Source organism: Pygocentrus nattereri, chromosome 15 (assembly GCF_015220715.1).
Source record: "Pygocentrus nattereri isolate fPygNat1 chromosome 15, fPygNat1.pri, whole genome shotgun sequence".
Lineage (NCBI taxonomy): Eukaryota > Metazoa > Chordata > Actinopteri > Characiformes > Serrasalmidae > Pygocentrus > Pygocentrus nattereri.
The window spans coordinates 6,735,054-6,749,337 of NC_051225.1; the positions used below are offsets into that span (position 1 = coordinate 6,735,054).

Here is a 14,284-nt window from a genome sequence, read left to right on the forward strand (position 1 = left end):
TTGGCCTTCAGTTCTACCGACTGCTGACAGTATGTTTTTCACAGTTTAGTAAGCAGGAGGCTATAACCATCTGATTTAGCACAAATGAGTAGATCTGAGCAGGTTTACTACGACTGAGAGGAATGAGTTAAGCATTCGCTGTAAGGCAGGTTATTTTATCTTTCAGCTCTGACACACATTGACCTGATTTGCCTGCCAGCTCTATTTAAAATCAGCCTGTAGTAAGGACACTATTACACATCCTAACCTGAAACAACCCAAAGATTCCCATTCATGAAAATACATGCAAGCACAGGGCAACAGACACGAGGACAAAATGAATCATTTTACAATTTATTTCCAACATGTTCATACAAATGTAGTTTCGCTTGAAAAAGCAGCAGCAGCGAATGGACTGTTTAGCAAAAATCCTCACAAATCTTACATTGTGCGTACAAAACAATACTTAAAAAACACTGGCTGAGTTCTGACACACAGTCATTGTCAAACCGCATGCAGTTGGTACAAACAGTGCTTAGGCCCAATGTGGCGTCCTAGCTGAGGCTATAATACTTGTGTTTGTAGTGTAAATTCCCTGTGAAGTTCAGTTTAGCTGTTGTAGTTTTTAAAAGGAGGAATGTTATTTTATTTTTAGCTGTTTTGGTCGTAGTAGCCTCCCCAGTATCCAGCCTTGAAGCCAGTCATATACAGGATACACCACCTATTAGCATTTCTTTATCATCATTTCTTTATCTAATGAGATTTTCTCTCATCAATAACAGAAACACATGTGCACTAGTAGTGAACAAGCACTACACTGTAAAAATAAGTTGTTTTAATAAAGCCTGTAACAAGCTTCCCTTAAACTGTTAGTTCATTGAAAGTCCAATAAAGTAACACAATCTTAACAACATCACAAAGGAAGTTGACTTAAGCAGAAAATGTACCAAAAAAAAAATATATATATATACTTATACAGTTTTAATTCATTTGAAAGGCATTATTTTCAATGAGTATCATTCTGTTTAGTAGCATTTACTTTCTTTTCTTTGTGGTTTTAGTGAAAAAATAGTCCTATTCAAATTTTTGAACATTCTGTCATTTTTAAGTAAATATTACTCAAACACATCCGCTACAGAGAGCAACCTAAAATGTATTATGAGCATACAAAATATACCATAACTTTCGCACAGGACACTTTTTATGTTTTCATTTTTTCCAATACTTTAAATTCAGCAAATAAACATTTGACTGGGGTGACCAAACTTTTGCACATGACTGTATGTACTAAAATACAGTAATAAAATTATCAGTCATTATTATAATCATCATTACTGTCATCTTTACTACCAGCACCATCGCCATCATTATTATATCCTCATTAACAATTTTAATATATATTATCTTCACACCACCATCATCATCACCATCATTACTATTATTACCATCATCATCACTATCAGGATTATCATCTTCATCCCCATCAGGATAATGATCATTATGAACGCGACTGAGTGGTACTGCAGGACTGGGCTCAGTTAGCCTGGCTCAGAAAAGCCCTGCGGCTACTCTGGCGGGGCAGCAGGTGCGAGATGCTGCTGACCGTGCTGGGCTCCACTCCCACTGTGGACCCCCTCCACAACTCTCCCCTCACCACACACCTCAGAGACCGCCGGAACTCCTCGTTCTTCCATGTGTACAGGAATGGGTTACACACGAACACAGTGCAGAAAAGGAGCCAGGAGAAGGTCCAGAGTGGCCCGGGCACACGGGTGAACATGGCAGCTGCCAGCGTCCAGCAGACGGGCTGGGTGGTTAGCAGGAACACGAAGCACACAGCCAGTACGCAGAGACCCAGGCGCCTGTCCTTGCGGGGGAAGGCACAGGGGAGACTGTTGACCAGCTGGAAGTTCAGGACGCTCACACGCTTCACGCTGTTCTGGACACGGCGGAAGATTTTGAAGTAGCAGTACAGGACCACGGCTGTCTGCCCCAGGATGGTCAGGGCAAGGGTGCCGGCTGAAGGTGGATGGGCCAGGAGCGGCAAGCCTATGGTGAAGGATGCTGATGAGGATGCTGGTGCTGATGCTGAGGATGCTGGTGCTGAGGATGCTGCTGGTGGTAGTGAAGCTGGTGACAGTGATGTTAATGCAGGTGATACTGATGCTGAAGATGCCAATGATGAAGATACTGTCGCTAATACTGATGCTGATGACAGTGATGTTGATGATATTGATGCTGATGCTGCCGTTGCTAAGGACGATGCTGACACTGACGCTGATGATAAAGATGCCAATGCTGATGGTGCAGCATCCCTGCATCCCTCATCCCTGGACCCAAAGCCCGTGATCCAGGGCAGCAGGGAGGCGAGAGAGATGAGCCACGAGGCCGCTATCATCCACTCCGTGTGCCTCTTCTGGTAGAGCGCCTGATACGTGCCGGGGCTCTTGGTGATCAGTACATAGCGGTTGACAGCGATCAGCGAGTGCGAGAGGAGTGAAACGGTGATGCCCAGCAGCAGCAGTGCCTCACGCAGCGCGCGCAGGGCTGGGGGACCCACCCCGCCCCCGGTGGAAACGGCCACGGCCTCCTGCGGCATCCACACGGCACACACCAGCAGGTCCGCCACGCAGCCGTTGACGATGAAGGCGTTACTGGCCGTGCGCAGCTTCCTGAAGCCCCCCACCACGCATACCACGGCCAGGTTGAGTGCGAGGCCGCCCGCGCACAGCAGCGCGTAAACTGCTGCCAGAGAGAGGCGCGCGGCACGCCCGTGCAGGCAGTCCGGAGAGGAGGAGTTCCGCATGGCAGCGCGCGTGAGAGAGAGCGGGAGATACAGAGGCGCGCGCCGAGCGCCGTCAGGATAAAGCACACATTTGCACCAGGAGGCGGAGGAGGAGGGAGAGAGACAGAGAGAGACCATACCCAACTCCCTCTCCCTCAACATACACGAGGGAGGTGGTGAGAGAGAGAGAGAGAGAGAGAGAGAGAGAGAGAGAGAGAGAGTGTAAGAGAGAGAGAGAGAGAGAGAGAGAGTGTAAGAGAGAGAGAGAGAGAGAGTGAGAGAGAGAGAGAGAGTAAGAGAGAGAGAGAGAGAGAGAGAGAGAGAGAGACAGAGAGAGAGAGAGAGAGAGAGAGAGAGAGAGAGAGAGAGAGAGAGAGAGATTCAGGTTTCCATGAAGGGGATGCTTCAATCGGCGCTGTTCACCATTAGTTTGTATGTATCGTTATATTAGCTCCTCTGTCAGTCACTAATTGTGATATGCGCGCTTCTGAACTCTCAGTGAGGAAAAGGAAAGAAAAAAAAATAAAGAAATCTCTTTTATTAGATGGTCTACAGCACGAAGTCCAGGCTGTAGCATATCCAGTTACGAGCAAATGTGATTAGAGCAGCTGTTCACTGCACCTGTGGGGGAGAGACGCTCCAGCTCCGGCTCATTTAGGCAGAGCCGGTCGCTTGGCTGAATTATGCTGGGAGTACTGGAGCAGCGTAAACTCATTAGATACAAGCATTTCAGTTCTGTGAAACTGAAGCTGTTGGTGCCTATTAAATGCTTAATATCAGCACACTGCATGTTTAATAGTGTGGTATGACTACTTACAGCAGAGGGATTTCTTTGTATGCCACAGAGAAAATGAGACACCCAACAACCCCTAGACCACTGATAGCTGTTAAAACACCAATTAAAGCCTTCATCCTTTAGAGAAAGGAGAAAAGCAAGTGCTTACGGGTCTGAAAGGATGTGTAGCTGTCAAGAGGCCCTCACTGGCTATATTTACACAGAATGATTTTTGCTGATCCGATAGAAAACATTCCGATTATAGATTAAGACTGAGGTGTTTATACACTATACTGCCAAAAGTATTCGCTCATCTGCCTGCACGTGCATATGAACTTGAGTGAGATCCCATTTTTAATCCATAGGGTTTAACATGTTGTCGTCGCCTGACTTTTACACAGTACTGTAGTGCATTTAATTCCCAAAAGCAAATGAATACACAATACACCACTTTTGCATAGAATGTCAAAAATTAGTCTTTTATTTTGTTCCTTCCTTTTAAAACCTATACATTTTTTGCCTTTCTGTGCCCGTTCACTGTATGCAATTATGAAATGCAAAATACTGATCTACATATAATAGCATAGTTAAATGCTATTTATATACTGCTCCAAAAATATATATATATATATATATATATATATATTTATATATACTGTATATGCAAGAGAGTATTTTACAGCTGTTATTTGTAGATTTCAGAGAGGTAGAATACTTCCATTAACAAGATTCTCCCAAAAACGTAGAAACGTAGAAAAAGCACTACATTGTCTGGAATGTACAGAGTGCTACAGGGCCAAAGAGGGGACAACAGTAATTTGTTACAGTCAGACGTAACACATAATTCAAAACAGACAAGAATAAACTGCACAATAAAATATCGCTCCACATCATCTCACAGACGTAAAGGCCTCCAAGAGCCAGTCTGACTCAAACATCAATGGAAAGTCACTAAAACAGTCTGTTATACATTGACTGGGCTTAAACCATTAGTAGGTCCAAGGTGTTAATATCTTATGAAAAACCATAGCTGCTGTCCATAAAGTGTACATCATATGACATTCAGTGTTACAAACACTCAAATTATCCTTTAACTGACATACAAAACATCTTCCACTGAAGTAATTCTTTCTAGGCTTCGTCATAGAGGAGTTTAGGAACAGTCTCCGCGTCTACTAATAGCTACATCCATCAGGTGCACTAAAAAACACAATCGGTGAATAACGTAGCTGGCTTTAAAGGAGCTTTCTTAGCATCCTAATGAGATCTGTGTGGGAGTTCAAATTACTGCCATGGAGATGGAGCGAGCCTAAAGCTTACTTAGTGCTGTTAAAGTAACACTACCTTATACACTCGGTGGACATGTGGGGACTGAACACTGCAGAAGCTTTCCAAAAATGAAGCATCACCATCGCAAACAATGATTGTGGTATGCAAAGGTTTGAACACTCCTGGTCAAATTACACATTGTGTTGATTTTCTGATTGAAAAATAGTAACACATCCTCTATAGGGATTTAAATATGGCTTTTTTTGCATTCTTAATGCATAATTTCTATTTATTTGCCAGGTTATATTTGCCACAGTTTTGCATACAGATGTATCTTGGCATGTGAAACAGCTGAAACTACACATCTAGACAAGTTTTTACATCTAATTAAATATTTATTCCATGTTTCATTTCAAATAATTTTGCTCATTACCAGCATTTCCTAATAACATGCATTATAAATAAAATTGAAATGTGTAGCAACACAGTGGGATCCAAAGGTCTAGAGATCACTAACAAAAATTTTCTGACATAATGTACGATTTATCAGTAGAAAAGAGTGAAAAGTAGAATCTTTCTAATATTTTCATGAATTTTTGATTTTGCTAGTATGAGGCCCCTCTTTTGCTTTAATGACAGCGTGCCTTTGGCCTGGACTCCACAAGTTTGTACAAAAGCCTCTGATGAGGAGATTAAGTCCACCCGAGAGTCGTCTGAACACGAGCTTCAACTGAGGAGAAGAAAAATCTGACCTTTCTATACGAAGGTCTTATGTTTTCAAATGCACAGCATTTTGAATAGTGAGCCGGAAACGGTGCAGAATTTCAATTATTTCTTCTTCATTTGTCATTACAGTTCTTTGTTCTTTTTTTCCTTAACCTTTATTTCTTTCCAGGTTTAAATAAATAAAAATCCCAGAATGTGATCTCAGACTTCTGGATGAAAACGTACACACATTTCCCCTCAACCTGAACGTAGTCAAGTTGCAGTGTTATGTTTGGTGTCTGCAGTTTTCCTCTATAGGTTTGCACTGGATATAACAGGCTTAGAGTGACTGACCTACATTACTTGCTAGACATGTCAAAGTATCCAAAATTTAGCTACTTTAAGGTACACCCACTGCTGATATAGGCTCTGGGTAACACAAGCACAGCTCATATAAACTCCACTGACAAGCACTGCTGAAGGAATGGAGCAGCCACAGATGAGCCCAAGGTCATCATGACCAGTACCAAGCGTCGACAAAGGGGTGTAAAGCACCCCAAGACTGGCCTGTGGAGCAGAATTCTCTGGAGTGATGTAGCTCCATCCAATAGCTCTGGCCTGAGCTGGAGTGATCCAGAACTGGTCATCCTTTTTGTTGCCTTTCTCCTGATGCTGCTGCTGTACAGACTCAAATTATTTAAAATCATAGCCACTGCTGTTTTTCTCCTTTTCTGTACTTTAATATTTAATACTACATGTTAAAACCTTATCCTCTGTTCATTTGCTCTTGTTCTGCTCTCCGGTGTCAACCAGCAGTGGATGGGTTCCTCTTTCGAGTCTTGGTTCCTCTCAAGGTTTCTTCCTCTCGCCCTTGCCACTGTCGCCATTGGCTTGCTCATTGCTCATGTTCTGTAAAGCTGCTTTGAAAAACTCCTGTTTGTAAAAAGCACTTTATAAACAAACTTTGACTTGACTTGATCATCCAACAACAGTACCTGACCTAACTAATGCTCCTGTGGCTAAACACAATCAAAATCCTCACAGCAATGTTCCAACATTTAGTTTAAAGCCTTCCCAGAAGAGTACAGGCTAGTACTGCAGAAAAGGGAGACCAACATCCAATTAATAGTCTTGATTTCAGAAGAAATGCAGGATAAGCAGATGTCTACATCAGCCTCATAACTTCAGCATAAAACTAGAGTAAACCTTAGACACCAAACATAACCTGGCCCAGTTACATTTGGGGTCAAGGGGGAAACTGTACAGCTGATTTTTTGTGGAACCATTAATTATCCTTTGAGTATTTCACTTGCCAAGACATCATTTTTTGCAGTGCACCACTTCAACAACAGTTTAAAATCCCCCAAAACAGAGATACAACCAATTTACATTATTCTAACATTCATGAACACTGCAGACTGGAACTCATTAAGAGGCTTGGAGGAAATTAGTCCATCCAATTATTTCATACAAACGTTAACTCCAAACATTTCACCCACGCAGAAAGTTAAAGAGTCATGCTGTGCGTTTTCCCTCGCAGATGGGAGCGGTCTCAGCAGGCTTCTACATATGCCATTATGTTTTTTCCCCTCTGAAGGTCTACAAGTCTGCATAAAAGCAACAGAGCTCCAGCCTGCACCTTAGTACTGCTTTTCACAACATGCTTTCGAAATATTATAGAAATTACTCTGCTATAAATTAACTTAGCCCTCATACTTCAGGATTGATATGTTAATTACACTCAGGTGATAGTAGCAAAAATAATGTTACCATAGAATAAATTTCCTTAAACCAAAATACAACATATACACTACACATATTTTAACAAAACGTTGATCAAACTTAAGATATGGATCAGATAAAACAGTATGGACAAATATAGTTTTTAAAAAATCCTTTCCTGTTATCTAAAAATAATAATCTTTCTTTAGTACAACTATATGGTCGTATATGTATATACAGACTACATCTATTTTAAAATAGAGAAAATGAGCTAAAAGCTGATGAGTGGAGAGCGTGCTTGACAGGATGGGAACAGTTTGTCCAGAGCAAATGGCCAGACTAACATATAGGAATACAGTCGGTAATAACCTGAGGCTACTCCAGAGGTCTCCTCATGTTAAAACATGCCTACAGAGAAGCAGCCAGCGTCCAAACAGCAGTATCAACAAGAACCTCCAGCATCACTCGCTTCCCTTTGTGTTCATGCGGCAGGCTGGAGGTCAGCGGCGGGTGGACGGAGGGCAGACAGCCGTAGGTCCGGGATCAGCGCAGGGTTGCTGCTTTAGTACTGAACATACTCTGACTGAAGGGACTGTGAAATGAAGTAAGAGGAGAGATAAAACAGTTACCAAGTGGAACATAATGACAGAAAACTGCATATCAAGATGCAGCTAAATGTTAGGCTGAAATGCCAAGCTTTGAGGCATTTCACGGCTTGGCTGGGGAGAGGAAAAAAAAAGAAAAGAAAAGAAAAAAGGAAAACGGATACAGTCAACAGAAATACATTTGCATTAAATATGTGCAAATTCTACTCTCTAACAAACCAACAATGGTTCTGAATATAGAAGTTGCTGAATACAGATGTACAACATGCATAACTGAGTGGTAAAAAAGACTGGAGAAAGTGTTTTTTTTGGGGGGGGAGGGTGGCTGATGGAGAGCATGGGAAGGGATTTAGGCTTCGAGAAATGGTGGACATCAGCAAACTTGTGTGGAGGGGAAAAAAAAAGGAAAAAATGAGAATGTAACAATGATAAGAGAAAGGGACCAAACAACAAACAAAAAAATAAAAATCTACATCTTGAATGGGTAAAAATGATTAAAAGCATGGCATACAGTGTCAGAAACCACATACGCAAGTCTACTTCAGATTATTTCACAAGGAAAGTATGAGGCAAGTATGTGTTTCCACAATCCTAATAGCTGAGGTATAAGCTTCCATTACTGGTCAGCTACATTAGCCTCGCAGCGCCAGTGCAACACTACAGAAGCAAATAGTCTTGTTTGCCTTGGGTAGGAGGAATTGGTGAACTGGACTTTGAAAACTGCCCTAAACCACAGCTTTAATTCTCAAAATGAATCCTGTAGCCTCTTTATGAGATGAAGACAGGGATGCTCGCTGGAGGTGCAACAGAACACAAATTGCTCCGAGGTAGAAGCCTGCGATTCAAAACACGCCGCTGTGTCACTGTCTTTTCGTTGTGTTCTTCTTCCCTGAAGCGTGTGGGTGGTTTTATCCTTTGAGGTCCTGTGGCACAACAGCAATGCTGCAAAACATCCAAATGCCTCCTCTGTCGGCCACTTGCTGTCTCATAACTAACGCCTCCAGTCTAGGAATGTCTCCATAATGGCAAAAACAGGGTGCAGTAGTGTCTCAGGACAAAGGATGTAGGCTTAAACTGGCTCTAAAATCAGTCTGCAAAGGGGGAGGAAAGCGTCAGGAAAATGAAGGGGATTAATCCAATATTTCCCTGCTGGCATAATTGCAAGGGGGTGTTTTATTTTTGAAAGAAACAGGAGCAACAACAAGCTGCTCAGGGAAAGTAAAAGGGGAAATTCACTCCTGGCCTTTCCCTCATGCCCGGAAGACCTTTTGTCAAGCACCTTTCGTCACGCCTAGTCTTTCAGGATATTCTGGTGCCCTAACAGCCTCTAGAGCACCAGCTGCACAAATTCAGCTGCTCCAGTTCAAGCCCTGTTACTTCCCTTCCTGAATTTACTACTCAGTTTTTGAAAGTGTGACTATTACATTACATGTATAACTAAGCAAATTCATAGGCAAAACAAAAGCTGCGAAGAGGTTGAAGTTGTCTGCACAGACTTTTGCTAATCATGTCTTGAGGTGAATTCAACTGTAGTAAACACTGAACGCTAACTGATGCCCGAAAGCGTCGCTAATACGCTACTCGCTGTGCATTTCATTCATTCGTTTAAATTGTGTGTGCATTTGTCAGCCACTTCCCAACTATATATAGGATTGTAACCAGAGATTCTTGAACTTTGTGACCGGAGGACCCTATTGATCCCAGACGGACACTGACCGCAAAGTGACAGAAAAAGTTATTACTACACTGAGATCAGGGAATACCTTGGCACCATTCCACATAAACAATGCAGTGGCACTCTGGTCTCAATTAAAGAGAGAAGAATCAGTTCTTGACTATGTGAATGTTTTATTATACAAATAAGAAAATCTGGAAACAACGGCGACCTGCTGTTCCTCCCTCATCTGTCAGCTTCTTATTTGTCCTGTCCATCATATCAGCTCTGTTGTTTCCTATGTTTTGATTGGCTGGAGCTGGAATTATTCATGAGATTTGTATCGTAGAACCGACGGTGCTGTGTACTGTGTTAGACAGCGTTTCAAGACAGCATGGGACATTTTACACACAAACTTTTCCATTGATTTCAATGAGCTTTTCTTGTCACTCTACATTCATCAAAGGTTCTTTAGTAAAGAAAATGGTTCTATATAGAACCTTCATGAAACGGGTTCCATACAGCACCAAAAAGGGGTCTTCTATTGTTACTACGTCAAGCTAAATAAAAGAACCCTTTTGGTCCTATATAGAACCCTTTGCAAATAGGTGCCATTTAGAACCCTATACAACACATTCTCCAACAATTTCAAGAACGATTTCACCAGGCAAAGAACCTTTTCAATCATGCAAATGGTTCAAGCGGCTTGGAAAATGGATGGATGGATGGATGGTTCTCTGAGTGTTTACAGTTCTATATATAGAACCATTTTCTTTATGATAAAGAAGCATTGAAGACCCATCTTTTTAAAAGTGTATAGTGTAGGGGAAAATAGCGTGGGACGAAGTGTTTCACTAGTGTGAACTGTTTCCAGTAGAACTTGGTTTTGGTCATCAGCACATTTTCACAGATGTTTCCCCAGATTCTCTCTGAAAACTGTTTTTATATTATAAAAGTAACGTATTTCATCATAAACGTTTCTGATTACTGAGCTGTTTCAGTCCCGTAATTCACTCCTACATTATTTCATTTCATGATGGCATATAGCAACATTTAGAAGCATTAAAAAAAAAAACAAAAAAAAAAACAAAAAAACACAGTTTTAGTTTGATGCAGGTATTTTTCCTGTATTTTGTTGGGAAAACTCATCAGGTTCAAACAACACAATCTTATTGAATTCATTGTGATCTACATAGAACCATCTACAGCACATTCTCCATGAATGTGAAGATCCCTTTCAACATGCAAAGAACCATTTAATCATGCAAAGCATTCCTTAAGTGTTTATGGTTCTACATAGACCCATTTTCTTTACTAAAAATCCTTGAAGAACTCTCTTTAAGTGTGTGAGTGGAGGGAGAAGAACTGTTTCAGCGATACTGCTCCATGAAGTTACTTCAGTCAGTGGCAACAAAGCTTCAATTTCCTTTAGTGGAGAGACGCATGTTAAGAGAGCTACGAGGGTGACTTGCAGTTCTGCACTATTTGCATGGACTGCAGGTTTAGCTTCTGACATCTCACACATCAGACCATTGTTCTTTTTTGTTTTTTGGCACAAATACACCAGAAGTAACATGATATACAGTTGCATGAGTAGGACTTAAAGTGGAACATACATGACAAGTTTCATATTGTTCAGGATTTGGTTCTTGGTCAGAAGCACACAGAGAGCCACCCGTTCTTCAGGAGCACCTTTTTTTGTTGCCAATACAGATTAAGGAGCTAAAATTTCTGAAAGACACCGGTTAATATAATTATATATGGTCAAAACTGAAACAGAACCACATTATGTTAGGTAAACAGAGCTTTACTAATGGTCAAATATGAAAGTCGATTTACGATCACAGTCACAAACTCGTAATATAAATACTGCAGCATCAGCATTCTTAATAGTCCTGTTCACTTCTGTTACTTTATGTCTATGCTAAATATTGCCTCTTATCCGGGATGCTCGTACTGGATCACCTGAATCAGTTGAGTAACAAGCTGAGGAGTAAGCTGTAAAAATATCTGCCTAATGATAAATATGATTGGAGGAGAGAGACTCTGCCAAATGTGGCAAATTTATTTTTCACCAAAAACTACAACATAAATTATCATGATCAAACAAATATTTTATTGGCATGACGTCTACACACATTTCTGATCAATCTGTACATAAAAAACCTCCAAAAACTAACCGTGTTGAACAGCCATTCATGTGACTTGGAGGCTATACTTTAGTCTGACTTGCTGTTTAGATGCTTCAAAACAGATCTTTATAACAACTGAAGTAACCAGTGAAGTATAAACATTGTAGTGCCGAAGTGGAGTGTCTCAGCATTCAGATTTCTATTCAGGTCTTATTATTCAAATGGTCATGTAAACAGCATACTCCAATTTCTTAAATTGGAGTAAAGTTTAGAAATCTGATTAAGAAATCTGATAAAGAGAGCTGGATTTTAGCTCAGTAGTCAGATTTCTCAGTGCGCATGAGCGAAAACAGACTGCAGTACTGGAAATAAGCAGGAAGAGTTGCTGTGAGATGCAGCAAAACACTTTTGGAGTAGCACTGAAACTAAATACATGCTTAACATAAGTAAATAAAGGATTTAAATCTTCTAGATGATGTATGCTCTTATTTTCAGGTAAAGTGGCTCAATTTAAAAAAAAAAAAAGAAAAGAAAAAAGCTGTGGCATGAATTTTGAGTTTTACATCATATTTACGTCACATCTTATTATGTGGCCAGTTATAAAGCATAAATCCAACTGCTGCCTGACTCATGTAGACCTGGAGTTCACATTAACTGATTACTCAAGTGCATGTAAACACGATCAGATTACTGACAAAATCGAATTTTCTGCAGTTATCAGATTATTAAGTGCATGTAAACACACTCAGTGATATTACCTCCTCACATAAAATTATAAATATAAAAGTATAAATATTCTAATGCAAAGTTTGAGCTTCACACAATTATTAGCAAATATGTTGATTTCTGCTGTTATGCTCAGCCTAAAAGGTAATCAGGGATGCCTTTTATCAGTGATGCTGCATGAAGTTGAATGTTTGTCCTGCTCAGCTGAAAGGAAAATATGCTTAATTTCACTTCTGGACATTAAATATTTATTGCCTGTGCAGAGAATAGAGCCCCTTCATAAGTCTGATGTGTGTGGGTTTATTTATAACATGAAAATGCTCAGTTTTAAAGCCATTTCCAGCTATTAACTTCAGCACATGGTCAACTATATGCAAAAAAATTAGACACAAGTCATCAGTATTACTGTATTCAGAAAGAGCAGAGGCGCAGATCATTCTGACTGTAACAAGTCCAATCCAATGAGTGATGACCGATACACTGAGACCTTTGGCTCAAACAAAGATTACAAACTAAATGAAAATGTTTGCGATCACTTACTATAAAATTTTTTGTTATTTTGATCAAAAGCACATCTTGTGCTCAGGCCTGGAGTACATTACATAAACAAGTTATAAATATCGTTGACAACAGTGATAAATCCATATAACCTAAACTAGTCGATGCTATATTAGCTAATCGCCGCTGAGGACCGACTATTAGAGCGCAGCTACTCACTGACATTAATTAAATGTGGATTCGGAAGCTTTGCAGTCACTGCGTTTAAATAAGCGCCTCTTGCAGCCTACGACACTCCCAGTGCATCTAACAGCAGCATGGGACCAGCTGTTAGTCCTGTTAGTGTTGGAGATGCATTAAGAGCAAAGACCCAGCGTTTAAGCCTGCACCACTCTGACAGAGAGACAGATTAGCTGAAATATACTGCTTTGTCGAGTGAGCGTGGGATGCACTCAAAACGGAGCGGAGAAGTTAAAAGGTACTGCATATCAGAGCGCAGCAAGGAAATCAGAAAATTAGTCTCAGCGCCGCAATCAATTAAAGCCCACTTGATGATGGCAATTAGGTCTATATTTGAACGCATTAATGAGCACTTCATTAGCAGGCATAAGAGAAACACACAGAGGGACATTATCAGAGGCATTAGAACAAGACTGTACATCTCTGAAATACGCAAATTACACAACAGAAAAGCATTCAGATCACTTAGAACGAGGTGGTTAGATGTAAGATTAAGCCTAGTTAAAGGCCAAATTCCATTATTAATATTGTCACTGTCTGAAGAAAACATGCCATCTCCATTTTTTCGATTTTCATTTTTCTGTATCATTTGATCATTTTTTTCCATTTTAGAGAATTAAAGCAAATGTTTAGTCTTAAATGAAATCAACACAACTGTTCCCTAACCCCAAAAGTAGCTGGCCATATATCGTAGTCCTAGACCAGCTCTCCTGGTAAGTAGCTTAGTGTGTAACTCCCTCCACGTAGAGGGTTGGGTTCGATTCCCCGCCCAGGCAACCACAGCATTTCATTAATCCTTTATTTTTTGCGACACAACATTTATACATCTGTATAGCATGATTAAGTCTACTTAAGACTGTCTCTGTCAAATGTATAAATGTAGCTTGCAAAAGAGAAAAAAAAAAAAAAAAAACATGAAAAAGTAATATTTCTCATTTTGAGACTGATTTAAGAATTTCACAATATTGTTAAATCTACTTCTACACATCTAAACTGGTGAATTGCCTTTTTATTTATGACTTATTCCACTGGCAGATGATCTTAATTGTTTTGACCACTCTTGTTTTAATAATGCTTAAAACAAGCAGAATCATCTGCCAATCGAATAAGTCGCTTCATACTAGATAAAAGTTATTTAAAACAAGTACAAAATAGAAATGGACTGAATATTTTTATAATTGCATGGACAAATGT

At 40.4% G+C, this 14,284-nt stretch overlaps 2 protein-coding genes across 7 annotated transcripts in view; both read right to left on the reverse strand.

The window, feature by feature from the left end:
* Positions 1–319: 319 nt before the first annotated feature.
* On the reverse strand, positions 320–2,941 carry gpr88 (G protein-coupled receptor 88). The gene has a single exon (XM_017701235.2). The coding sequence runs from the start codon at positions 2,924–2,926 to the stop codon at positions 1,514–1,516; it is 1,413 nt and encodes a 470-aa protein (XP_017556724.2). The 5' UTR covers positions 2,927–2,941; the 3' UTR covers positions 320–1,513.
* A 1,056-nt stretch (positions 2,942–3,997) lies between these two features.
* Positions 3,998–14,284, reverse strand: part of cdc14ab (cell division cycle 14Ab) — a 72,497-nt gene continuing 62,210 nt past the window's right edge. For all 6 annotated transcript variants that reach the window (XM_017701273.2, XM_037545341.1, XM_037545340.1 and 3 more), the window contains one exon: positions 3,998–7,827. In XM_017701273.2, coding sequence (XP_017556762.2) covers positions 7,798–7,827 — 30 coding nt within the window. In that variant the 3' untranslated portion in view covers positions 3,998–7,797. The remainder of the gene's footprint in view (positions 7,828–14,284) is intronic.

Coding starts and splice junctions, on each gene's coding strand:
- gpr88 (XM_017701235.2), bottom strand. CDS start 2,926: ATGTTGAGGGAGAGGGAGTTGGGTATGGTCTCTCTCTGTCTCTCTCCC.